This window comes from Magnusiomyces paraingens (assembly GCF_902498895.1).
Source record: "Magnusiomyces paraingens strain CBS 517.90 genome assembly, contig: contig3, whole genome shotgun sequence".
In the NCBI taxonomy this organism is placed as follows: Eukaryota; Fungi; Ascomycota; class Dipodascomycetes; order Dipodascales; family Dipodascaceae; genus Magnusiomyces; species Magnusiomyces paraingens.
This window is the reverse complement of record NW_022474069.1, coordinates 709,624-736,994: the sequence shown is the minus strand read 5'-3', so window position 1 is coordinate 736,994 and position 27,371 is coordinate 709,624. Positions and strand designations below refer to the sequence as shown.

Here is a 27,371-nt window from a genome sequence, read left to right as displayed (position 1 = left end):
ACTATTACACTTTGTTACAATATCTTGTGAGCTCTCTTAAATCCCCCCCCCCTCACAACAATAACAATAACAACAAAAATCTATTGTAGGTGAAGTAAACAAAAAAAAAGGGCAAAAAAAATTTTCTGAGCCTCACAAAACCTATCAATATATTTCCTAAAACAGTAATACCCTAACCCGCTCACACACTCTGAAATTTTTTTTTTTTTCTTTGCAAACTCCACGCACACACACACACACGCCCACTCACTCCCTTTTCCCCTTTCCCTCCTTTTTTTTTCTTCCCTCTTGACTCAGCGTCGTACTATAGTCATAATAGACCCTTCGACTCGAACTCGTCACACATACAGCAAAGGTTAGTTCGATCAATATATATATTGAAATTTCAAGAAGATGATGGAGATAATGATGATAAAAACACCTTTTTTCTTATGTTAATCGATTTGTTGAGAAGTTTTGATACCTTTTTTTTGATATTTTGTTTTCCCGGAAAGAGAATGAGATTGATTTTAAATTAAATTAAAAAAAAAAAAAGCGCAATACAGGCCATTAATGTGAACCAAAGAAAAAGTTTTTTTTTTTTACTTCATCTTTCTTTCAATTTGAAAATCTTCCATATCAACATCTTGCTTAAATTATGAGGAATAATAATAAAACTAACTCCTTTGTAATAGATGGCTCTGGCTCCTCACCCAAAGATTGTCAAGAAGCACGGCAACAAGAAGTTTAAGCGTCACCACTCTGACCGCTACGCCCGTGTTGGCGAGTCGTGGCGCAAGCCCAAGGGTATTGACTCTGCCGTCCGTCGTCGTTTCCGTGGCACTGTCCGCATGCCCAAGATTGGTTACGGCTCTGACAAGAGAACCAAGTACCTTGCTCCCTCTGGCCTCAAGTCGGTTGTTGTTTCTAACGCTGCCGAGCTCGACACTCTTATTCTCTCCAACAAGTACTTTGCTGCTGAGATTGCACACTCCGTCTCGTCGAGAAAGCGCGCTGAGATTGTGGAGAAGGCTAAGACTCTTTCTATCCACGTCACCAATGCCTCTGCTCGTCTCTCTTCCCAGGCTTAAGTAGTTTTGGCTTTTAAAAAGAAAATATTGGATAATGAAGAAAATCTTTTAATGCGTGTAGAGTTATGATGAACAAAAAAAAAACTAAAAAGAAGCAAAAATTCTTAACTGTAAATTTGCCGTTGCAAGAATGAAAAAAAATTTTAATTATTGTTAACTTGAAATTTTCAAATGTTAATGTTAATTTAAATTTTATTATTACCAAACAAAAATTAAAATTAATAACCGGTTTATTTAAAAATACAAAAAAATTAAAATTAATAACCGGTTTATTTAAAAATACAAAAAAATTAATATATATGGGATAGTTAAACTAAATGATTTTTTTTTTTTTTTCATTTTTTAAGGTTCCAAAAGATCCGAAACAGATGGCGCTCTGCGCATCATGGAAGGAAACGTAGTAGGCGTATTTGAAGAAGAGGAAGAAGAAGACAAGACGGGTGATGGTGGTGGTGGTAACCGGTCACTAGTTGTTGTGTGAAGATGATGATTATTGTGACTATTGTGACTATTTTGATTATTTTGATTATTGTGATTATTGTGATGAGAATAATGATGGCCTTGTGGATAAACACCTGTATTCCCGCGAAAGTACTCATGGGACGTGTGCGCCGGGTATGCAACACCACCATAATGAGCAAATCCCGTGTGGTGTTGTTGTGAAGGAGTGGCAGGCTGCGCGCCCTCAGAGCGCAACATAAAGGATAATGTCGGGAGTGCGTTTTTGTTTTGTGAATTCTGCTGAGGCTGAGGCTGATGCTGATGCTGATGCTGATGCTGATGCTGGTGCTGGTGCTGGTGCTGGTTCTGGTGCTGGTGCTGGTTCTGGTGCTGGTGCTGGTGTTGGTGCTGGTGCTGGTGCTGATGCTGAGGCTGAGGCTGGGGCTGATTTTGGTACTGGTACTGGTGTTGAGGAGGAACCGCAACAAAAGACCCAGAAGCTTGGTTTGAACCACAGTCAGGACCACACCCGAGAGAACCTCCATTCGTGGTGCCTGAAGAAAGCGATGGCTTCACAGAATTTGGAGGTACTTCAAGAGGGAAGTAGTAAGGAGCGTGTGATGCATTGCTAGCTGAAGCCCCATTTTTGGAAACATAATTCGCCTGCTGCTCTTGTTCCTGAGGCTTAAGTTGCTGCTTCCGCTCCTGCTCCTGCTCCTGCTCCTGCTCCTGCTCCTGTTCGGATCCCATGACAGGTGACTTGGATGACCTTTCGATAAACGCTTGACGAGGCTGCAGGTGAGCAGCCAAAGCACGCATGGCTCCACCCAAAGCCGCAGAGAGCCCAGAAAGTGCAAAGCTCGGGAACGAGTCTGCAGCAATGAGTGCTAGAGTGAGTGCCAAGCATCCTTGTGATTTTTCAAGCCCAGCATCAACAACCAGTGCCTCAATGGCATCGTACAATGCATCGTCCGCTTCATCATTCTCCGGGTCCGCAGCAGTACGTTTGCCTGGACTGTGGATGCCAGTAGTTTCGTTACCACCTCCGCAACATCCCCGTTCACGTTCGTACCGCGCAACCCACATCACAACCACCAATTCAAACTCGAAAAATGACCACAGCATGTCAGGCGCAATGGCAGCCAAAGGAGACGCTGCAAGCGCAGATCCCAAGGGCGCACCAGTAGTGCACAATACACGAAACACATCAAAGCACCGACGAGCCAGAGAACGCACCTCACGGCCCTGTAGCCGGCCCTCACTCAACATGCGGTCCAGATCTGTACGTGCGGCAGTCGCAATCCCGGCTGCAGATTCACCAGCCCTGGCCGCGTCACGAATTGCAGGGACATCTGCAGTGAGTCGCACGCGGTTCTGGAGCTGCAGAACGTAAGCAGTAACCACGAGCGGGTGTTGGCGCCGGTTGACCATGGTCAGAAAGGGTGATTTTCTAGGAACACTTCCATTGCTGCTTGAAGGCATTGCAGCCATGGAGGAGGATCCATTATTATTGTTCCCAGGTGTAGAGGCATAAGGCTGCATAAGAACATTACCCATAACATTACCCAGAGCAATGGGCAACGAATTGAGCAAGATTTGAGAAGCAAGCTGGCTTTGACCCGGGTGGGTATCAAACCCTCCATTTTCAAGCGACGATAAAGCAGTGAGTAGACGTTTACGTTCTGAAGCAAAGACCTTAGAGGCTGCAACGGAGAGCGAAGTAGAGGTAGCTGCGGACGACGACATGAGTTCGCAAGTATCGTTAATAAGAGCAGATGCTAGAACACGGACTCCAAAAGGAGCAACGTGAAGCTGGGCAAATGAGTCACCAGTGTGGCCGTGGTACAAAGCATCGAGTCCCTGGCCGACCGTGACACGTGCTGGAGGGAATCGTTCGCCAGCAGGGGCAGTGTTTACGTCGACAGCGTTCCAAAGGGGCTCTGAACATGGGAGTGCAAGGCTAAGAGGGAGCTCTGCGGTATTGATAGGAGCCGGGAGGTCCAAGACTGTAGTGAGACTTGCAAAAATGATAAAAGTAGCGAAAAAGGCTCGCGAAGCAAGTTCCGTGGCAAGAAACTCAGCCCAAGAGCCTGGGTTCATTGGTTGGTGTGTTTCAAGAGTAGAGCGTGCAAGCCGAGTCAAAATTGGGCGTACACGTGAAATGTACTCGAGTTCTGCATGGTCTGGGACCCCCCAGAGTGCATAGATGGTTGTAAGGATAAGGGTTTGGAGAGAGCACAAATCAGCTGCAGGGTCGTGGGGGGGTCTGTGGTTGTTGAGGGTTGGCAAGAGAGCGGCTCTGGCAGCACGTTGAAGAAGACCAGCCATTGTTGTTTCACGGGAAGCCAAAGCTCCAAGAGAAGCGACGGCAAATAATAGGCCCGGCGAAGCAGACCCAGTAGTATCAAAGGTGCGTGGGTGTAGGAACGGGATCTGTGGGTGGTAGTAGAGGAAAAAGACGGCTAGGTACCGGTTGAGCTGAAGGCGGGAAGGATGTCTGCTAACTCGTGTGCATAATGTGGGGTAGGGTGTTGTTGCCAAGGAAGCTGTTGCAGGGTCCGGGGAAGTTGGCAGAGAAGAGTGTTGTTGTTGATGTTGTTGTTGCGAGGACCCTGATTCAATGGCCGTGGCATTGAAAAAGTGTTTGAGGAGAGTTGTATGTGGGAAAGATGAATGGAATTGAGGGACGTAAACACCAGAGGGGTACGAGGCAGCAGAGGCAGCAGAAGCAGCAGCAGCAGCGGGATTAAGGTCTAAGCCTACGTTAGGTGAAGATGAGGAGGAGGAGGAAGATGGAGATGAAGAAGAACGCATTGAAGATGGCTCAGAACCTGTGCAGAGATGACGGGGGAAGTTGTCATGTTTGGAAGGGTCAAAAGATGACAATGAACACGTGCGATGATAGTTGCTATTGTTGTTGTGTTTGTTTTGATGGTGGAAATGGGGAGGAGAGGCCGGAACACGTTGGCGTTGAAGAAACGCGGGTTCCGGGAGTGCATAAGCTCCCGAAGTGTTGAGCTTGAGGCGTTTAGGTGTTTCGGGTTCTTGAAGATGCGAGTCAGACTGTTTTTGTTGTTGCGGCGGTGGAGACGGAGATGGACGGGTTTTACGTGCGGCGTCAGAGGCAGAAGTATGCCGGGAATTCGGGCCGAGCGGCGGTAGTTGTGTTGTGGGGGTGCCTGTGCCTGTACCTGTGCCAGATCCAGAGTCATTTGGTTGTCTACGGCGTTTTGTAAGAGAATGGTGAAGTTCTGTAATAAGCAAAGCAGCCGAGAGATCGTCGTTTGAGGTAACTTTTGAAGAAGAAGTAAGCGCGGTGGCCTGCACCGGGCGTGAGAAAGAACCAGAGGATTGTATTGATACAGAATGAGCGTGGGGGGAAGTGATGGGAGAAGAAGAAGAGGTTGCAGAAGCAGAAGCAGCAGCGGCTGCGGCATTCAAGAGGCTTGAGATGGAAGGAGACTGAGGTTTCCGCGGAGAAGAGGATGCCGAAGGATCCGTCTGTGGGAAAGAAGAGCCATTGAGAGGAGGTGTTGTTAAAGAAGAGGAAGAAGAAGAAGAAGAAGAAGAAGAAGAAACAGCAGCAGCAGCAGCCAAAAGTGCAACAGGTTGTTGCGGTGAAGGAGTTGCAGCGGTAGAGACTGCAGGCGAAGGAACAGCAGATGCAAGGAGCGGCTGGTTATTGTTGTTATTGCGTGGAGAGTGTCTAGGTGAAGAAGCTTTTGAGTGGGGTTGGGAAGGAACAGGAGGTGTTGAAGTTGAAATGAGGGTGGGGGGGAGAGGAGAGTTTGTTGGAGAAGGGGCTGGTGAAGGAAGTTTTGATTCAGGTTTGGGGAGGATTTGAGGGGATGAAGCAAGAGAATAAGCAGGTTGAAGTGGAGATGATGCAGACGATAGCTTGAAAGGTTTGGATGAAGAAGATACAGATTGTTTGATGGGGTTTGAAGATGAAGGAGAAGATGGTGATGGTGATGGTGATGTTTGTGTACTGACGGGTTTGACTGGACAATGTTGAGTGTTCTGAGCCGCACGCATAAGAGCCTCTCCTTGAGCTATTGCTGCTGCTGCTGATGCTGATGTTGTTAATACTGATTTCCCAGTGTGTCCAATATCCAACATAAGCTTCTTTTGTTCTTTAGAGTTATCGTCTTCATTTGTTGTAGTTGTGGTAATAGCAGCTGTTTTGTTTGCTTTAGCATGAACTGTTCGGTCATGGCGCAAAAGTAAATCTCTGCGGACAAAAGTAGATGGACACTTTTGGCAATGGAAGGGTCGCTCTTTAGTGTGGGAGCGTTCATGACGTGAGCGGTGTTCTGAGCGAGAAAATGCGCGGTCACAGTAGCAGCATCGGTAACGTTTAGCTTTTTTCTCTGGGGCTTTACTAGCGTTGGTGGTGGTGGTGGTGGTAGGATTAGTATTAGTAGCGGTAGTAGTTGATGATGATGTATTATTGCTATTTGAAGAGTTTGTAGTTGATGAAGAAGGAGCAAAAGATATTGAATCCGTTATTGTTGAAGAAGATGTTGTTGTGGATGGAGGTGGAACAATTTGTTGTTGTTGCTGCTGCTGCTGCTGCTGCTGCTGATCTTTTTTCTTGCGCTGACTTTGTTTTTTTGCTGGAGGGTTTGTTGTTGTTGTGGATGTTGTTGCAGAGGGCTGAACAACAATTGCGGGAGGCTGTTGAGGATTGTAGATTTGTTGCTCAGAAGGGGTTTGTTGTTGTTGTTGTTGAGATACGTGGATTAAAGGTGGGAGTGACGGTGGTGGCTGTGGAGGAGCCGAGGTGAGGATTCTATTCATGATTGAACAAGATTAGATATTTGATAAGATTTGAAAATTGACAAGATTTAAAAATTGACAAGATTTGAAAATTGACAATGTATTAAAAAAAAATTTTAATTATAATTATAAATAAATAAAAATAATGTGTGGAGAAATTTAAGCAAGAAAAAAAAAAAATTTAAAAGTTTAAAAATTTTTTAAAAGATATTTGAAGAAAGGATTCTCAATAAACAATACGGCGGGAGTCCCAGAGACTTTATAAGAAAAAAATAAAAAAAATAAAAAAAGACTTGTGACGACGATATTTAAAGAAGAAGAAGATAAAAAAAAAACCCACCCCAGGGCAAGGCTTTATTTTTGTATGAATTTCTTTCTACTATGATTCTAATACTACTACTACTACTAGGTAAAAAAAAAAAAAAAGTGGGATGTGGGCAATTGCAAACGGAGGGGCCAAAAAAAAAAAAAAAAAAAAAAAAAAAAAAAAAAAAAAAAAAAAAAGAAGGCATTTTGGGATATTTTGGAATATTTTGAGTAAAAAGTAAAAAAAGAAAAAAGAAAAGTGAAAAATAAAAATTAAAATTAAAAATTAAAAATTAAAAAAAAAGGACCCGGAATGGCTGAAGCGGCAGCAGCGGCGGGGGGAGCGGCGAGATTTTTTAATTTATTTTTTTATTTTTTTATTTATTTTAATTTATTTAATTTATTTAATTTATTTAATTTATTTAATTTATTTAATTTATTTAATTTATTTAATTTTTATTTAATTTCTATTTATTTATTTATTTATTTATTTATTTTTCAATTATTTAATATGAAATTGGTTTTTTTTTAAAAAATGGCCAAAAAAAATTCCAAAATTAAATCCAAAATTAAATAGAAAGAATAAAATTGTTTCTTTCTTTCTTTCTTACTTACTTACTTTTTTTTCGTTTAGTTTATTAAATGTTTATATATATATATATTTGTTAATGATTTATATACATAATTCAATTAAATTTAAAAGAATTAAATCAATAAATAAATGAAAATGATGTTTTTTTCTTTAACAAAATCAAACAACTGTAGAATGTTTTCTTTTAAAAAAAAAAAAAACTTGAATATAAGCATATATAGTGGGATGTATGGTGGGGACAATTTTCTATTTTAAATTTGAATTTAAACAAGACAAATTTGAGAATAGAAGGAGGGGTGTTTTTGAATTTTTTTTTTTTTTTATTATTTAATAATTAATTATTGCCCAGTCCTTTTTTTTTATTTATTTATTTTTTTTATTTATTTTTTTTGATTTGTTAAATTTGTTAAATTTGTTAAATTTGTTAAATTCGTTTTGTGTAAAAAGTGGGGAACTATATAATTTACATGATGGTCCCGCTTTTTACATCACTACATATATATATATTACCTGGCTGGTAATTAACGGTCGCTGCGGCTGATACTCTAGGCAGCTCAGCATCAGTTATTATATAATTAACTATATATATATATATATAAAGGAATAGTGCTAAATAAGGGGTTGTTTCCTTTTTTTCTTTTTTTTCTTTTTTTTTTGGCTTCAATGAATGGTAGTTTATGAACCAAGATAAAAATGGATATTTAAATTAAAAAGTATAATAATTGGAATTAGAATTGGAATTTATAATAAATATATATATATTGATAACTATTAAAGATATAATTTTATGTATAAACTCAAAGAAATCTCCGAATATTCTCCTCCTCTTCTTCATCGTTTTTTTATTTTTTTTAAAAATCTCTCTATTATATTTTATTTAAAAAAAGTCTATATATATTTAAAGTAAAATGTTCCGATTCCTCCGTCTCATCCAGAATAAAAAATAAAAATAAAATAAAAAAAAAAAAGGAGCGCATACTATGCAATTCTACTTTAATAGTCCATCTAGTGGGTCGCTCGGTCTGTCTATTTGCCTGTCTGCCTGCTATTTTATGCTGCTGCTTCTGCTGCTGCTGCTGCTTCAGCGTCTTATTGTCAGCCTGCCTGCCACTATGCCTTTTCCCTCTCCGTTTTCGCGATTTAGTCACGTGAGTATTACTTAAGCAAATTTAGATGAGTAATCTTACCCTGATGAGTAATCCTCCTTCAATCCTTCTTTTTTCTTTTGAAACACTCACTCACTCACTCACACATACTGTCTCTCTCTCTCTCTTTAATTCTTCTCCCCCCCCCTCTCTCTCTTTTTTTTTTTTGTTTCTATTACACTGAAAACACACACCCATGGAGGGGCCCTTCACATATCACAGCTAAGTTCTGACTCGCTGACTTAATAATAATATTAGTCTACTGCCCCACCCTTTCTTTCCTTTAACAAAAATGAAAAAATTATCTAATACATTACTAATAATACCCCTCTAGGCCCAGTTAATTATCGTGATACCGCTGCTTATCCAATCTAGTTAACTGTCAAAAAAAAGTCTTGTGCCGGGTACATATATATATATATATATATATATATAGTAACCAAAATGAAGAAAAAAATGCCTTTTACACATAAACATCCCACTAAAAAAACAAACAAAAATCCTCTATTTTTTTTTTCTTCTTTCTTTCTTTCTTCCTAAGAAAAAGTTCTTGTTGAGTAGACAGACATTGGGCGGCAGTGCATTTATATTTTCTACGATAACGATAATAATAATAATAATAATAATAATTCCGAAACTTCCGACAAATATTGTTTTTTTTTTCTCACTCCTAATTATAAATCTGTAGTTTCTTTATTTCTTTCAAATCTTTAAAATTGATTGCTTTGAATAATTATATCTAAGCCCTTTTTTTTTTTTTCTTTTTCTTTTTTTGTTCTAAAACCAAAACAAACTTTGGTGACATTTGTTTATCGTCATTGTTAGATAGATAGAAAGTGGGGTGGGTAGACTTTGAAGGTGGGGAGCAACAACATAGTTATTTATCTTTAATATAATTAATATAATAATAATAATAATAATTAAGAACTTTTGTTTTTTTTTTTTTTATTTATTTATTTTTTTCCTACTTAAATACCGATGATTCCTGCAACAAGTCCTCTCTCTATTTAATTTTTTCATGAATATCTGGTAAAAATGTATCTATCATAAAAGAATAGACAAATTAGACCATTAAAATAGGCCTATTTGCTGGTCCTTTTTTCTTTTTTTTATTTCAAAAATCAATAATAATAATAATAATAATAATAATGAATGATGAACTTTCGGTTAACATTTCCCAGACTTCAAATTCTTCTATATATATATATATATATATACAATCAAAGTCTATATTACGATTATTTCCCCACCTCTTTTTTTTTTTTTTTTTTTTTTTTTTCATTTTCAAAATGCCTATTAAGAATTGATATTTATAGTAAGTTTAGGATATATGGAAAGGAAAAAAAGAAAAAGAAGAATAGAAGCTTTAAAAATAATTTTAACAATTGACTTAAAAATGCCTACAAAAAAAAACAACAACAACAAAACGGCCTTTTCTTTCTTTTACCTGATTTTAAAACTTAACAATTTAATTTCCACTACACATTATTTTTTCTCTCTCATTTTTTTTTTTCCCCACATGGCCTCTCTAACTCTTTCTTCTGTTTGTCTGTATGCCCTAAAATTTAAAATAAATAAAAATAAATAAATAAATAAATAAATAAAAAGGGACCAGACCTTTTTCTTTCTTTCTTTCTTTCTTTCTTTCTTTCTTTCTTTCGTTCTTTCTTTCTCTCTCTCTCACCATTGCTCTAAAAATCTAATTCTTAGATAGATAAATACCCCTCTAAATGGTGATAGTGATGATAATATTTGATAATATTTGATCATCTTTGATCATCTTTGATCATCTTTAATATTTTGTAGTATTTTCCCAGTAAATATACTCTTGTACTTTTGTACAACATGTGTTTATGTCGTCACCATGAAAAATAAAAAAAATAAAAGAATTCTTGCAAAGCCGCATTGCATCTCGGGGAACAGTCGGGCAGGTTTTATACCAAAAGTGGTGAAAAAAAAATTTTTTTTATTAAATATATATAACAATAACAATAACAATTACTGCAAAGAAAAATATATTATAATAATAAACATTTTGATGATCATCAAGACAAGATAAATTTGACATAACTATGTGCGCGAAAAAAAAAAAAAAAAAATTCAACTTTTTTTGCAAAAAAATCAATGTGGTCCAACAATTGCAGGAGTGAAAAAAAAAAAAAAAAAAAAATATTTCAAGTAATGTGACAATTTGTTATTTGAATAAACAAAATCATGATTATATAGGCTTATTGGAGTAATATCTCCGTCTCTTATTTTTTTTTTTTTTTTTTTTTTTTTCAAAGCTTTAAATTTTTTTCGGCAATTATTCCAAAAAAAAAAAAATAAAAATAAAAATAAATAAATTATCATACAATTATCATTCAATTCTCGGAACTTTTTTTTTTTTTTTTTTTTTTTTTGATTCTCAAAAGATTATAATCTTTATATGAAAATTCCATACGGTCAGCATCCGGCGGTACGTTCCATGTAATCAACTTCAAAATCTTCGAGAAAAAAAAAAGCACATACTATATATTTAGTTTGCATTGAAGAATAGTCTATACAACAGGTATTAACACCCCCTTGTCCATCAACCCCATTGTATGTATATATATCCAATTATCTTTATTTATTTATTTATTTTTTCTTATATATTATACATACTGTACAAGAAACGAAAACCTTTCCTTCCACTCGTTTAAATCAAGGCTTGCTCATCTTCTGTCGTATACTTAGTACTACACCTCAATCATTTTTGATATTCAAGTAAGCATCTTTCAACAAACCCTCATTTGCCAGAAAATAAAAAAATAAAAAAATAAAAAAAACCATTTTACGAGCAAATCTTTTTTGAGTTTTTGAATCCTTTGTTTTTTGTTTGTTTTCTTTTTTTTTTTTCTTTTTCCTTTTTCCTTTTTATGTCTTTTCAAAATCAATTCTCTTTACTTTAATCTTCAATCATTGCTTTTCATAATTCCATATTCTGCATATATCTCCTTCTCTTATTTTTTTTTTTTTCTAATACAATTCAAAATGTCAAAAAATCTTATTGTTATTGTTTTATTTCTTTTTCCCCCAATTCCCCAATTGCTGTTTGTTTTCTCTTTGGCTGCTTTTTTTTTATTATAATTATTAAAAAAAAAATTAAAAATAAAAAAATAGCCGCCCGTTTTTCTGATTTTTTTTTTTTTATTATTTCGTTGGTCTTAAAAAAGATGTTCCGAGTTGTCCGGGTCTTTTCGTTTTCTTCTTCTTCTTCTTTTTTTTTTTTTTGTCTCACTTTGATTTAAATCTTCCTTCTCTTTGTTTTTACCTTTGTATATATATAAATAAAACAATGGAAACTCAATCTTTTAAAGCAAAAAATCAAAAATCTTGCTTAATTTGTCCAAATATCTATTTTCTTTCTCAATCTCATCATAATCATCATCAAAAAAAAATAAAAATAAAAAATAAAAATTCCCGATTTTGTCCTATATATGTATTACACACAAAACTATTTTTTTTTTCTAGTGTGGTATATTCATGGTAGGTGGCTCCTTGGAAATTCGCGCACTTTGTCGGAAGTAATTGTTGTTGTGTGTCATTATTTTTTTTTATTTTTTTTGTTGGTTTTAGAAATGATGTTTGTTACTCCTTTAGGAAGTGCGGCGTATTTCTTTATTCACCCATTTTTTTTCTTTTTCTTTTTTTTTTTTTTTTTGGAGGGGGTTTGTGTGTGTGTATGTGTGTGGGGGAGAAGAAGAGGAAGATAAAATGGAACCTTTGTATATATTTCAACACTCACACAGAACTTTTTTACATTAAAATATTTGCTTTAACCCTAAATTTTTTTTACATTAATCACGTGAGCAAGTAAAAAAATCGACATTTTACCGAAGCTGTCTTACGGAAGCTATTTCAACCATATATGTATATCGTATATTGTATTGTCTAACTATGGTAATTACCAATCTGTACTTTGTATATTATGCACTTACAAACCCCGTGGATTTCCCCAAAATTGCCCCGCCCCCTCTCCGCGTTTTTGTTTTTTTTATTTTTATCGTGACATCTCTTGAAAACATCAGCTACATCTCTGTCCCCTACTTCCACTGGTCATAAACCATAATACTACAATCTATTCAAAACTGATGTAATGTAATTCCGTGCTAATTGAAAAAAAAAATAGATAGATAGATAGATAGAGAGTTATTAGAAAGAAGAAAATGGGGTATTAGATGGAATTACAAAAGTAGAAATTAGTAAAAAGAAAATAAAAAAAGATGAGTTATCAATTTTTTTTTTTTTTTTAAAAAGCAATTGACAAATTGAATTTTTATTTTAATTTTTTTGTTATTTATTGCTATTTCGCAACATCAAATCAATTGCTATTCACATTACTTTTTATTTTTTTTGAACAACTTTTGCCGAACTTAAAAGACTTCAATAATTTGAGGGAAAACAATTTCCTTTTAAAGAGGAAAACGTGCACATGGATATATAATAGTTTTGTTGATACTTGAAAATCACAAGCAACCGAAATAATGTTTAAAGAAGTTAAATAAAATACAATTGAGATGATTATTATGATATAATGTACTTGATTGATTGATTGATTAATTGATTAATTGATTATCATTGTCTTTTTTGTTTTTTATTTATATAAGGCTAAAAATCATTTTAAAAGATCCGAAGATCCGTAAACAAATCATTGTTTGGAGGGGAAGGTTTTTTTTTTTTTTTTTTTAAAAATAAATTAAAGATATCAATAAATAACAAAAATTAATTTTTTTAAAAAAAAAAATGAGGTCCCACAAACAATATTTAATGTAATTTTAAATTTAAATAATTATTTTGATTTTATTTATTCATTTGTTATTATAATAACAAATTTAACAACAAAAAAAAATTAAAGGTCTATGATATTCTTTAAATGATGTTTGAAATATCAAAGGATGGTCTACAATAGTTGCCCCACTATCTATCTATATATATATATATATATATATATATATTCACATCTAATGGGCCCTTTTCTTTTTGTCCCTTCTTTGTCCCACTTTTGTTATAGTTAAAGTATGTTTGTTTACTGGAGATCAATTTCCGAAGAATAATAAAAAAAAAAAATAAAATAAAAACCAAATTGACGCCTTTTTATATAAACTTTTTTTTTTATTCAACTTTTTATATTCAACATATTAGAAAGAAATATATAAAAAAAAATAAAAAGCTCCATATATCATTCTTCAAATAAAAATAAAATAAAATAAAAACTTCATGTTATGATGATAACAAAATTAAAACCTTAAGCTTATAATATCAAAAATAAATAAAGCAATTAAAACCATTTAATATGAAAAAGAGGAAATGAAAAAAAAAAAAAAAAAATTGTAAAAAAAAGAATTGATCCTAAATTATCCGAAGATGAATTATATATATATGAAATACTTGGCAATAAAACAATAATAATTGTGACAAAAATCAAGTTTTTATTTTTTTTTATTTTTTTGAATTTTTCATTCAAAATTTCATTTGTGATCTGCAATTTCTTCAAATATCAATCAACATAATCAAAAAAAAAAAAATATCGGGTCTTCTTCATTTGATTTTTTTGGGAGAGGAGGGAAGGAGGGGGGTCATATAGTAGTAGGACCTAAAATAGTAATGGAAACAGCTGAAAAGCGGGCATATCCTTGATTAACAAAACTGGCTGGCTAGCTGGCTGGCTGGCTAGCTGGTTTAGATATCCTTAATGATGTTACATCATTTATAATATATGTAAGCCATTTGGTAATCATTACAATATTATGTCTTTGACTTTTTACTCCCTCCTTGAACCTGGAGCAACGGATGGAAGCAAAAGAAAAAAAAAAGGACTTTTAAAAAAGATTACATAATATTAAAAAATTACATAATATATCATTGATTATTCATTTTACATTACTGACAAATCACTCTTATCAATACACTTACAATCAACATCAACCGGCAGTGCAAGTACAAATGAAAGGTTTTTTTTTTTTTTTTTCTTTTCTCTTGCTCTTATCGTGCGGCGTTCTGTAATAAGTTTCCGTTTATTATATTTTATTTTATTTTATTTTTTTTCAATCTTACCAAATAGCTACACACACACATACACATACACATACACATACACCTCAACAGAAACTGCCCCACTATTATCACTATCAGACCAAAAAAGAAAAAAAAAAAGGAAATTGCTCGCTGGCTATTAAAGAAATTACGGCCTTTGATTATTCCATCTATTCAGCTTAATGATGGGAAATCATTAAAGCCCCTCTTTTGGATAAACGGAGCTTTTATTTTTATTTTTTATTTTTTATTTTTTATTTTTTATTTTTTATTTTTTATTTTTTATTTTTTATTTTATTTTACGAAAAGTACCAGAGTTAGTTGTAGAAGTAGTATAGCTGTTAAAAGTAGCACAAAATAACAGGAACAATGACTAAACTTTTGTTACAGACTTGTATTACAACTTTATTTAATTACATTTTTTCTTGTAGATATATATCAAAAGAAGTTACAATTACATTTTAATAAATGACAAAATGACTAACATGGTACTAATAATTACTAATCACAATTACTTAACAAGGTTCCTTTATTATGCGACTGAAGCCCCTCCAAAAAGGTTTTTCCTTTGCGGCGTCCCGCACCATCTTGCCAGCATCCGCTATCACAAGCCTCCCCATTGACTGATTTTGGGCGAATACTAGCTGATTGACGACCCACCCCAAAAATAAACACACAAACCTTCCTTCCCACAGGCTAATCTCATACATCACCACCACTATCGTGAACTCTTTTTTTTTTTTTTTTTTTTTTTTTTTTTTTTTTTCCTTCCCCATTCTAACAATAAAATCACAATTGTAAATCCTCAACTTTTCATAGACAAAAAAAAAAGAAAAAAATCCTTATTTTCTTCAAGGCTTCTAATCCTATAAGAAAGCCAAGAAGCAAACCTTTAACCATTTATCTGGGTTTGTTTGTACTACTGTGGCACGTTCCACAATATTCAGCCACTTTTTACTCACAAACCATTAAACCTCCTTTTAATTATCCACATAATCTCATTTACAAAATAAAATAAAAAAAAATCCCTCTCTTCTCAATTTTTTTTTTTTTTAATGACACTCATCCATAATGTCTTTCTTCACAACTCTTAAAAATAAGGCCTCCCAGATCTCCTTGTTTGATTTCCAGTCCAATCGCACAGCCACAGCAGGTGATGCAGCCGCAAATAACATCTCACCTTCCGTCACAACCATCTACAATCGCCGCTTCTCTCCAGACGAACTCTTCCGCCATGATTACCGCCTTCCACCTTCGGAATCTCTCATGGACCAGGTCTTAGCCGAAGTCACTGTCGTACCCTCGGAAAAATCGGGCAAATACACCTCGGGACACATTGCAAACCCAACAGAAGAATTCATTGTTTTCCCAGGAAGACTCTTTCTCTCAGAATCTTTCCTCATCTTCACCTCCCACACAGACCCAAGAAACTGCAGCTTTACTCTTTCCCTCCTCACCATCCGTAAAGTCGAACGCTTACCTTCCCAGTCTCACATCTTTGCTCTCTCACTCCATCTTTACCATGGTGTTACAGTTATCCTTAACTTTATTGGTCTTCGCTCAGATTGCGAGCGCTTTTGCAACCTTCTCAAAGACAACCTAAAATCAAACCTCCCGCTAATCAAAACATCAAAGACCTTTTTAAATACCTTCTACTCAGAATACCTCGTCCATAGAGTCGCAGCAGTCCATGACAAGGCTCAAAAGGCTATCCCAGAACCTCCCACCGGTCTCGGGAAACTCTTTGGCTACCCAGGCGACCCTAAAAAACTCCGCGACAAGTCAAAACTCCGTCTTTGGTACGAGTACATTAAGGACAATGGCCGTAACATTTCAATTGTTCGTCAACAAGGCTTTTTCAAGCTTATCCGGGTCGGTCTCCCTAACAAGCTCCGCGGAGAGATTTGGGAAATCACCTGCGGCTCGGTCTACCTTCGCATGCAGAACCAACGTCTTTACAAGTCTCTTCTTGAAGAGTTCAAAGGTCGTAACTCTGTTGCTATTGAGGAAATTGAAAAAGATCTCAACAGATCTCTCCCAGAATACCCAGCATACCAGGACGAGGAAGGTATCGGCCGCCTCCGACGCGTCTTGACTGTCTACTCGTGGAAAAACCCCGAAGTTGGCTACTGCCAAGCAATGAATATTGTTGGGGCTGCTCTTCTCATCTACATGTCTGAAGAACAAGCCTTTTGGTGCTTGTCCCAAGTCTGCGATACAATGCTTCCAGGATATTACTCAAAAACCATGTACGGCACCCTACTCGACCAAAAAGTCTTTGAGGAACTCGTCAAGAAAACAATGCCCATACTTGCAGAACACATTACCAAAAATGATATCCAACTTTCCATTGTTTCTCTTCCTTGGTTCCTTTCCCTCTTTATCAACTCCATGCCCCTGGTGTTTGCATTTCGCATCATGGACGTTTTCTTCATGGAGGGCCCCAAAACTCTCTTCCAAGTCGCCCTTGCCATTCTCCGCATCAATGGCGAAGAGCTTCTTGACGCTACCGACGATGGCATTTTCATTTCCGTTTTGAAAAACTACTTCTCCACTCTTGGCGACTCAGCTCACCCGAACTCTACAAACCCCAAAGTTCAGCAAGTCACTCGCTTCCAAGAACTTATGGTTATCGCCTTTCGCGAGTTTTCCGGCATTTCAGAAGCAATGATTAATGATTTCCGCCGGAAGTTCGAGGGCAAGATTCTCGACGACATTGAAGTCTTTGCCAAACGCACTCAGATCCGCAATCTCTCCAAGCCTCGCTACATCTCTATGGACCAGCTTGGTGTCATTTACGATCGCTTTTACGCCGCCATCCAGGACACTAGACTTGGAATTGGTGCAACCCGTACAGACATGGCCCTCGACGCCTTTGTCATCTTCATGGCCGGTATTGTTGACTGGATGGATCCGGCTTATTCTGCAGATTTCCATGCAAAAATGACCATTACAGAGAAAATCTCCCTCTTGCGCAACCAGAATCACCATGACTTTATCTATCGTCTCTTTAATCGCTGGGATACTCAAATGCTCGGCGTCTTGACCCTCCAGGACGTGTGCTCTGGTCTTGACAGTCTTGTTGATCCTGACCTTATGTCATCCATGGCCTACTTTTTCGATCTCTACGATTCGGATGGCAACGGCACCGTTGACCGCGAAGGCATTTTGAAAATGTCGGAAGGCTTGCTATTTCTTACACGGCCGTTCCGCGAAACTGCTTCACCCATCTTGGACCAGTCGTCACTCAAACTGGTGGAAGCAAACAAGTTGGCCATCGCCAAGGCTAAAGAGCACAATGAGTGGGTGAAGCGCGAGCGTGACAAGCGCAACAAGCGGCGCAGTCGCAGTGATAGTAGGGCCACCCAGCATGAAGCTATCTCAACGGATGAACAGCTGATTGATCTTGATAAGGATAACGAAAGCATCCGATCCGCTGCCACCGTAGCTACAACAAGTACACAGCAACCATCAGATGAGCCATTAGAACCCGTCGATATTCCCTCGCCAATTGACTTGACTACTCTTCGCCATGAACAGAGCGTGCGCTACTTGTCATCAGTCTCAAGCTTTATTAATCGTGCGTTTGAATATGCTACCCCAGACGCCAATGGCAAGTTATCTTCTCCAACACAAAGCGTCACAAGTCCCACCAAGGAAGAAAGTGAACCTTCTTCTGCTACACAATCAGTCAACAATGTTGCTCTGAACCCAGATGCACCTTTGTACATTTCTCTGGCTGCATTCCGCATGGTTGTTCTTGCAGACGAGACTCTCGAGACTCTCTTTTCGTACCAGCTCCAATCCTCTGTCCGACTTACACCTGAGGGCACCGGACTTTACGGTAAGAACCACGGTGCCGGGAGCAACGGCAATACCAGTGGACTGGCGAGCATGGCTGTTGGTGGGATTGGCCATGGTGCAGCCAACATGCGCGTTGCAGCGGCCACAATTGCGGGCCAGAGTATTGACGGCGGACGTGCGGCTGCAGCTACATTACGGTCTGTATTTGATGGCATTGTGACGGATGTGCGGCGGCGCGTGGATGATGGCGTGGCCAGCATCCGTGCACGCGACGAAGATGACCGCGAAGAAGACGAAGTTGCTGCTGCCGTGGGGAGCGTCAACAAGGGTGACCGTGAGGTTCTTGAAGAGGCGGATGAGCTTGCTCCTAGAGTGATTGAAAAAATCGGCGATGAAGACAAGAAGGATGGTGATGCCGAAAAGGAAAAGAAATCTGAAGAGTCTCTTCTGTAATAAGGATCTTAAAGAGAGATGTACTTTTTTTTTTTGCATGTATAAAAGATAAAAGATTGATTAATTAATTCACAATTCAAAGTGGAATTTTTTTTTTGAGGCTTCTGTTTAGATTGTGTATGTATATGATGAGGTAAGCCACTGGTGTTTTTTTTTTTTTTTGATTGTTTATTTTTTACTTAAACAAGGGGTGGGTTTAAATTTTTTTTTTTTCTTTCTTTTGTTTGCATTTTGACAAGTTTTTTAATCGTTATAATTTAACAACCCATATTATTTCCACACATTTGAATTGTCTCAAAGGTCTTAATCAATGTCTTATCGTCTTGAAAGTGCCAAATCCAGTGCGGCCGTGTGTCGTGGTTCCGAATGTCATGCCAATAAGGTGAAGATTCTCAAGGGTGAACTGCGCCTGGGTGTGCTTGTTTCAATCATGAACCACGACTCGTTCCAATGGCGGCATTGGAGGTGCGTCACCAACAAAGTTTTACATAACATTGAGGAGAAGTTGGGTGCTGATGAAGTTCCACAGGAAATTGATGGGTTTGAAGATTTGAGCGAGGAACAGCAAGAAGCTGTTCGTGAGAAATTTGAAGAGTGTAAGTTAACTTGTTTTTTTTTTTTTTTTTTTTTTTTTAGAATTATGAATGAAGATGCTAATAGAGATTGGGAAATTTACAATGAAATTTACAATGAAATATAGACAGGAAAAATCCAGAGGGTGAAAAACAGAAGAGAAAACCACGGAAACGGGTGTCCAAGGATGAAGAGGAAGAAGAAGAGGAAGAAGAAACTAAAGATGAAGAAGAAGAAGAAGAAGAAAAGCCTAAACGCAGGGCTCCAGCTAAACGCCGCAAGAAGGCTGAAAAAGAGGAAGAGGAAGAAGAAGAAGAGGAGGAAAAGCCTAAGCCTAAGACGCGTACACGTCGTGTTAAAAAGGAAGAAAACGTGGAAAAGGAAGAGCCCAAACCTAAGACGCGTGCACGTCGTGTTAAGAAAGAAGAAGAAGAAGATGATGAAGAAGAAAAGGAAGAGCCTAAACCTAAGATGCGTGCAAGTCGTGGCAAAAAGGCACTAATTGAAGAAGTTGAAGAAGTTGAAGAGGTAAAGCCTAAGAAACAAATTAGGAAACGGAGCAAGAAGGTAACAGAAGAAGAAAATGAAAAGGAAAATTACGAGAAAAAAGAGGACGACGAGGAACCGGTGCCTAAGAAACAACGTGCAAGAGCGAAATCTACTAGAAAAAAGTCGGATTGAGAATATTGCACGCGGTTAGTTGTCAATGGGAAAGTAAGTGTAGTGTAGTCTTTTTTTTTTTTTGTTTATTTTAGAATAATACTTGGTTAGATGGTATAATGATTTTTTTTTTCTTTTGTTTCTTTTTAATGATTAATATTTATCAAAAAAAATTCAACTTGATTCAAAGATCCTTCCTTTTTTCACGCCATTCTTTAAACTTTGGAGTAATCAATTCTTTTGCATCAGGAATTTTTTCAACATCAATTGTTACTCTAAGAGGTCCTTCCTGCAAAATTTGAATGTTAAACACACTCGAATCGTCAGCCTCTTGTGCCTTGACTGCATCTAAAATGGCCTTAAACACGTCGCGGGTCCATCCAATGCACTGCTCAGGGTTCCAGTTATAAGCATAGAGAACACCTTCTTTTTTCATTCCTTCTGACAAATCCCATTTTGGTGCTTGAAGAATCGGTATATCTTCAATCCACAACAGTTGTCCGCTAAGCGTGTACAACCCAAGATGCCCAGCTCTCGCACCAACAACACATCAATACAACCACATGCGCATCATGTGTTTCAACAGCGCCTTATACTTTGTAGGAGGTTTGTTATCTTTTCGGTCTTGTTTCTGGATTACCCACAATAGTGTGTACCTGTACCCTTCCGGGAGACTTGGAGCCACCCCAGCTGATGCGTCTGTAACTGGGTTTTGGTCAAAATACCCTAAGGACTCAAAATACTTGTCATCATTAAGTGCCTCTTCCCCTTCAACTTTTTCTAAGTTTAGAGCCCACGCATTCTGCCAAATTGTCACGTCTCCGACCCCTCCCAACATCAGTGCGTACTGGCTTGGTATTGTATCCATGTCAATCGGCTGGTATCGCTGTTGCGGGTGATTTGGGGTCTCTATTGTTACGCTTTGCTGAAACTGTAGTGTAAAATATTTGTACAGAGCTTCACTATCGTGAATTTTCCCCGGAGAAGGTTTGAGTTGTTCTGTGATAAATAACTGGCCATTGTACATTTGTGCAACTAACTTGAGTCTTTTGCTGCGTGAACCGTGTATTTCAAATGGGAACCCAGCAATCACTTGGAAAAGCGTATGAGTTATCACAATATCTGATTTGATGCGGTTGTGGCTCCACTGTTCGTATGTTATGATTGCATTTTGAAAAAACTCAATCTTGAACTTGTCTTGGTCGTAGGCTTTTTTGACTCTTTCTTTTTGTATAATTGGGTCATATCCACACTTCAAGTCGACTGAATGTAGGTCATGCGGCCGAGAATAGTACCAAAAGGTGTTTGTTTCTTGAGGCCCATTTTCGGTCGTGTAGCGGAGAAGCTGAACAGGCCACTTAAATCTCACGTTTTCGGGATGATTTTTAAATGGATATATGTTGGTTTTGGAATTGGACATTTAGAAATAATTCACAGATTAGATGAAAAAAAAGAATGAAAATGTTAAAATGTTAAGAATTTAAATTCTTTTTAAATTCATGTTTCACACTCTAGGGTCAAAACTTTTTTTTTTTTTTGCCATAGTAGCGATTTCTCAGCTCATTTACTAATTAGAAACCTTTATAAAGATTAGGTTTATTTGGAATGGCTAAGCAACAGTTTTGAGTTCTCCATTTATTCTTGAAGATATGAATAATTTTATTTTTTATTTTTTTTTTTATTTTCATCCTTGGCTAGAAAATAACTCTCAATAATTTAATATTCATTTTAAGCTTGTTTACAGGGTTTTCTTATATCGACTTTAAATACAGTGTAGCTTGAGTATCCATTCTTACGTTTCAATTCATTTTTTTTTACCGTAAAATGAAACATCATTTATTCATAATGATGTCCTATATCTAAATTCAAGATATTTTAATTTAAATTTGAAAAATTTCAAAACTTCAACGCTGTTCATGTAATCCAAAATTTGGGCCCATGTTGTCTGTAGAATAGAAATGTTTCCAATACCTCTCAAAACTAAAGCACTTGAGGAGTTGAGAACTTACTTGTCTACTGAAAATTTCCCAAGCTTTGGTTTTTTTTCTTCTTTTTTTCATAATAATTCACTGAAGCAATTTGCATAAACTAGTCCATGGCATATTTGTATTCGGCTTAAAGATCTTTAATTGATTCTAGTTTTATGGAATTCTCTGTGAAAAATTTCCCATAATACAACTAGAGCTGTTAGAGCTTAATTTGAATTCAGAGAGAAACCCATAAATGATTCTAACCAAAGCATGTGAAATCACGACATCTGATTTTATTTTAGTATAGTTTCACTGCTTGAAGAAAATGATTACCGTTTGGAGGCCCTCAAAAGTTTGACGGTGCTTATTATAAGAATTGAAAACTAGTCTTTTTGACGTTTTCAAAGTCATGTCATGCTTTATGATTAAATAAATTGTAGTCACTCAAGAGCAGGTAATACCAAAAACCATGTTTCATGGATTCCAGAGTTTTTTTGCAATATATCTCAAGAGCTCCATTTGGTCACTTGATTTTTGAGCACATTTTGATTTTTTAAAAGGTTTATGGAATCAAATAAACGTATTGTGTTTACTTCATATTATTTAAGCAATGATCTGGTAATCCAATGATCAATATTTTCTTATTAAATAATTATTATAAACAGCCATTTTCCCTTGATTAAAAACAAGTTCTCAGAAGTATGTTTATAAACTTCAGTTCAATAAATATTGATAATAATATTTGCTTTTCACTGTTATAACCAGTTAACTTTTATTATTCAATGAATTATTAACAACAGTTGAACATGTTGAGAGATTTTTTTTTTTAATTTACTTTATTACCTATCTTGGAAATATTTTTCAAAACTAATTCTGTTTAACAAGAGAAGGACTTTTAATTTAATTGACATGTGTGTATTTTATGGATAAATCAATTTCAAGAGGTATCAATAAGCATGTGTACATTGCGCCACACGTTGTTACACACACAGCAATGTGGTGTAGTAATATAAATGCACATTACAGATCATGTAAGTCTTTTAGCAAGTTCAATACTTTGCATCAAGTGCCAATGTTCTCGTGAAGAAACGAAATTGAGCTTGAATGGCAATTATGATCAATATTCTGCTTCAGTATTTTTTTCAAGATATGTAAGATAGTTAGGCAAAAAAAAAAAAATTAAAACAACATCATTTAACATGAAGAAAAAAAATTGGTTAAGTGATGCGGATCTTGTTGGTATATATATATATATATAGTACTATTGTTGGGAGGGTTCTAAAAAACCGTATATATAGAAACCTATAGTATACACACGTCTGTGAACTATTAAATTGGTGTAGGATTCCCATCAGGGAAAATTATCCCACACTCAGCCGCCCATCATCTTTTCATTAGTACGCCCACCACATGGACCTATTGGCATTGTGGCATTGTAGCATTATCATTATAGCATTATAGCATTATTATTATTACTGTTAATTTTTTTATATGGACGATCAGGGCTGGGAAGAGAAATGCAAATTTGAGATGGGGGATTTTTTTTATAAAATATCATTTGGTATACAGTTGACTTCCGGTGCTACGTGTCAGGACATGGCCGGAATAAGCTTATTAATAAGCTTGCAATATCCAGTTGGTATTGCTTGGCTGTTTATAGAGAGAGTGTATATATTATTTATACATGCGATTTCACATTCTATTTTGTTTTTTTTTAACATAGTATATATACAATATATATTGATCAAATATTAACATCTATCAATCATTGATTTACCTGAATTCGGATATTTTAAATGTTTCCAAACTCAGGTTGGAAGTTGGATAAGTGCACATACGCATAAGTGCGGTCCGAGTTTGGGAAGTTTTTTATTTTTTTTTATTTTTTTTTATTTTTTTTTATTTTTTTTTATTTTTTTTTTTTTTTTTTTTTTTATTTTTTTATTTTTTTATTTTTTTATTTATTTTTTAATTTAATTTTTTTTTTTCTTTTGGCTGACTGGTCCGACTGGCAGGTGGTAAAAAAAAAAATAAAAATAAAATAAAAAAAATAAAAAAAAATTTTTCTTTCTTCTTACTTTACTACCAAAAAAAAAAAAAATAAAAAATAAAAAAATAGAAATTTGACAAACAACCGACTCAATTTTTAATCACCAGGTTCTCACGGATTTCATTTGATTTGAAGAGAAAAAATCCCATTTTTCTCTATTTTTTTCTTATTTTTCCTTATTTTTTCCTTATTTATTTAACGTAATCTCTTGGTATCACCAGCCTTTGTTAGGTATATGCAGCTTTAATACTTACACCTCCATTCAAACAAACAAAAAAACAAACAAACAAAAAATCCCTCCAGACAATATTTCCAGCTTATTTTCATTGACTCAGTCATCATTGACCTGTATTCAATCGAAAAAGCCATTTAACTTTTTATCTATTCTGTTTCGGCGCGCCTAAATAACTGGCGTTTTGTTTTCCTGTTCCTTTTTTTTTTTTTTTTTTTTTTTTGCTTTATCTCTAAATTTTTTTTGAGATTTTTATTTGTCTAGAAAAAAAATACAAACACGCGTTTTCACGCGAATATTTTTAATTTTAATATTTTTTATCAACAACAACAACACAACACACCACTACAAACTACATCAACTATGGCTGACACAGAAGTTAAAGTCCGTGGCCGTGGGCGACCGCGCAAATACCCACCAGGCCAATCTCCATCGGAGATTTTGCGCACAGCACGCGAAAACGGAGAGCGCAGACCACGCGGAAGACCGCGCAAAAACGGGTCTGTTAGTGGCAACGGGGGGTCGCCAATAGCTATTGCAGCTCGTCTTAACAATAAACTTGATGGTTCTATTTCTACTGATGGTACCATAAATAACCTGTTGTCTTCTTCAACTTCTTCTAATGGGGTAAATACTGGAACACCTGCAGCAAGTAAGCGCGGAAGAAAAAAAATAAAGCACCTTCATGAAGAAAATAACGTGCAAATGCTGCCCTTGTCAGTAATGCCTGTTTCTGCAATGTCGACAACCTATAATCAAGATGATAGCGACGGTGATTCTGACGATGAAGACGATGATGAAGAGGATGACGATAACAATAATAATGGAATTGGACTTGCAGCAAACCAATCAGCTCTAAGTGAGTACTATTTTATTTTTTCTTTTTTTGACTTGTTGTGTGTGGGTTTCTTATTTTTTTTTTTTTTTTTTTTTGGATGAGATATACCCCACACTTTAAGCCTTTTTTTTCGTTGCTTTTGCTGTGATTACAATTAACACGCGTCTTTTTTTATTTTTTTTATTAGGAAACAATCAATCTGAAAACGCGCCATCACCACTATTAGTCAACCAACAACAACAACAAGGACTAACGGCCCAAGGTCAGGTGAAACGCGGACGCGGGCGGCCGCGAGGATCCCTAGGGTCTACTTCCCGTGGCGGGTCTGCTCCAAGTGGCCGTGGCCGTGGACGTCCGCGTAAGAGTTGACAGACAGACAGACAGACAGAGAGCAAGGAAAAAGAAACGAAGAGAGTTTCGTAATAGTAATAAAAACTTAGTATAAAAGAAACACAAATGCACTTCTTGTTCAAAATGTGAGCTTTAAAGTGCAAAGAGGTCGAGACATAAATAAATATGGGAGTACCAATTAGCTATATACAATTTTAAATGGTTTATTTTGGTCCGGACCCTCCTCCAATTAAACCAGAATCAAGAAAAAAAAAGAACAACATGGTTTTTTTTTAATGGAAAATTTATTACAGGTTATTAATGATTAGAATAAATGTTATCTTTAATTTTGAAATTTTTTCTTTTTCTTTTTTTTTTCTTTTTTTTTTTCTTTATGATGTATAATTTTGAATTTTTGGGAATCTCAAATTTTTAATGACCATTTTGATATTTATTTTAATATTTTTTGATATTTGAACGATAAGAGAGAGTGGACAAAAAAAAAAAACAAAAAAAAAACAAAATGTAAAAAAGACTTTTTAGGGTTATATATTTAGGGCTTTAGTTTAGCGTTTGTGACCTTTTATTAAAAACAGTCACGCCAAAATGTTATAACAATGCCGCACATTATTCACGTGATAGACTCAATACGCGTCTTATTAGTTTTTAATTTTAGTTCTTTTATTTTTTTTTTTGAAAATAATTATAAAATTTAATTACGCGTATATTTTTAAGTCGCGATATAAACGCGTAACACAAAATCTTCAAATGTAGTAAATGCAAACCCTTACCCCCAATGAAAAATTTTCACTCTTAGGTCACGTTACCCATACATACCTAAATTTACACGCACTCACGAATATTCTGGACCCTAGAAGCTTGCCGACTCAGCGTCTCTCTCTTTCCTCTTTTTTTTTTCCTCTTTTTTTTTCCTCTTGCCCCCCTCCCCCCCCTGTGTGTGTGACGACGACCTCTGATTCTCAAGACGACCACCCTCATTAACCAGTAAAGATGGGTATGTGAACATTATGTTAAACGTTTGATGGCGACTTTATACTCCGGCGATTTTGTTAGTTTTCATCTATATAGATGTGTAGTTGAATGATGAAAAAAAAACTTACACTCATATATCCTTGTAAAGCAAACCAAAATACCCATATTACTGAAAAATAAAAAAAGCTATCAAACTTTTATTTTTATCCAAAGATGTTGACTTCTAACTCTTTATTTTAGCTATCAGCAAGAACAACCCAATTGTCAAGAACCACTTCAGAAAGCACTGGCAGGAGCGGGTCCGCGTCCACCTTGACCAGGCTGGCAAGAAGCAGAGCAGAAGAACTGCTCGCGCCAAGAAGGCTGCTCTCGTTGCCCCTCGTCCCGTGGACCTTTTGAGACCCACTGTTCGTGCTCCCACTGTTAAGTACAACCGCAAGGTTCGTGCTGGCCGTGGTTTCACCCGCGAGGAGCTCAAGGCTGCTGGCATTGTTTACGCTCAGGCCCTGACGATTGGCATTGCTGTCGATCCCCGCCGCCAGAACAAGTCTGTTGAGGCTTTTGAGTTGAACGTCAACAAGCTCAAGGAGTACAAGTCCAAGCTTATTCTTTTGCCCCGCAACGCTGCTAAGCCCAAGGCTGGTGAGGCCACTCCTGAGGAGTTTGCTGCTGCCAAGCAGGTTGCTTCCTCCAACGCTGTCTTCCCTGTCGTCCAGGCCACTCCTGAGTCTGCTCCCCGTGCCGTTTCTGGTACTGAGGAGGCCTTCCTTACCCTTAGAAAGGCCCGCAGTGATGCTAAGTTCGCTGGCATCAGAGCCAAGAAGGCCCGGGAGGCTGCTGAGGCCGAGGCTGAGAAGAAGAAATAAAGGTGATGTAAAACTAAAAGAAAAAATACAGATTTGCAATGAAGTTAATGAAATACCCGATTTGGGATGTAATAAGCGTTGCGGCGTTGAAATGGGATTTCTCGTTAAAGTTTTTTTTTGTTATATACTTTAAAATGAAGATTGTCAAATTAAAAATTGGGGAAGATATGCAATGTGAAATGAAAAGACATGATTTATATTTGATAAATCAT

At 36.3% G+C, this 27,371-nt stretch overlaps 6 protein-coding genes across 6 annotated transcripts; 4 read left to right on the top strand and 2 right to left on the bottom strand.

Annotated features, from left to right (window-relative positions):
* Nucleotides 1–674: 674 nt before the first annotated feature.
* Nucleotides 675–1,070, top strand: SAPINGB_P003530 (60S ribosomal protein eL32; the record flags this gene model as incomplete). The annotated part of the gene is made up of 1 exon (XM_031998247.1): nucleotides 675–1,070. The coding sequence occupies one exon, from the start codon at nucleotides 675–677 to the stop codon at nucleotides 1,068–1,070; it is 396 nt and encodes a 131-aa protein (XP_031854138.1).
* Nucleotides 1,071–1,412: 342 nt separating this feature from the next.
* SAPINGB_P003529 (uncharacterized protein) lies at nucleotides 1,413–6,311 on the bottom strand (the record flags this gene model as incomplete). The annotated part of the gene is made up of 1 exon (XM_031998246.1): nucleotides 1,413–6,311. The coding sequence occupies one exon, from the start codon at nucleotides 6,309–6,311 to the stop codon at nucleotides 1,413–1,415; it is 4,899 nt and encodes a 1,632-aa protein (XP_031854137.1).
* A 9,150-nt stretch (nucleotides 6,312–15,461) lies between these two features.
* SAPINGB_P003528 (uncharacterized protein) lies at nucleotides 15,462–18,647 on the top strand (the record flags this gene model as incomplete). The annotated part of the gene is made up of 1 exon (XM_031998245.1): nucleotides 15,462–18,647. One exon carries the CDS (start codon nucleotides 15,462–15,464, stop codon nucleotides 18,645–18,647), a length of 3,186 nt encoding a protein of 1,061 aa, XP_031854136.1.
* Nucleotides 18,648–20,064: 1,417 nt separating this feature from the next.
* On the bottom strand, nucleotides 20,065–21,300 carry SAPINGB_P003526 (uncharacterized protein; the record flags this gene model as incomplete). The annotated part of the gene is made up of 2 exons (XM_031998244.1): nucleotides 20,065–20,383; nucleotides 20,606–21,300. The coding sequence occupies 2 exons, from the start codon at nucleotides 21,298–21,300 to the stop codon at nucleotides 20,065–20,067; spliced, it is 1,014 nt and encodes a 337-aa protein (XP_031854135.1).
* A 3,195-nt stretch (nucleotides 21,301–24,495) lies between these two features.
* Nucleotides 24,496–25,339, top strand: SAPINGB_P003525 (uncharacterized protein; the record flags this gene model as incomplete). The annotated part of the gene is made up of 2 exons (XM_031998243.1): nucleotides 24,496–24,991; nucleotides 25,158–25,339. 2 exons carry the CDS (start codon nucleotides 24,496–24,498, stop codon nucleotides 25,337–25,339), a joined length of 678 nt encoding a protein of 225 aa, XP_031854134.1.
* Nucleotides 25,340–26,311: 972 nt separating this feature from the next.
* On the top strand, nucleotides 26,312–27,159 carry SAPINGB_P003524 (60S ribosomal protein eL13; the record flags this gene model as incomplete). Its single annotated transcript, XM_031998242.1, has 2 exons — nucleotides 26,312–26,315; nucleotides 26,534–27,159. 2 exons carry the CDS (start codon nucleotides 26,312–26,314, stop codon nucleotides 27,157–27,159), a joined length of 630 nt encoding a protein of 209 aa, XP_031854133.1.
* Between the last annotated feature and the right edge of the window lie 212 nt (nucleotides 27,160–27,371).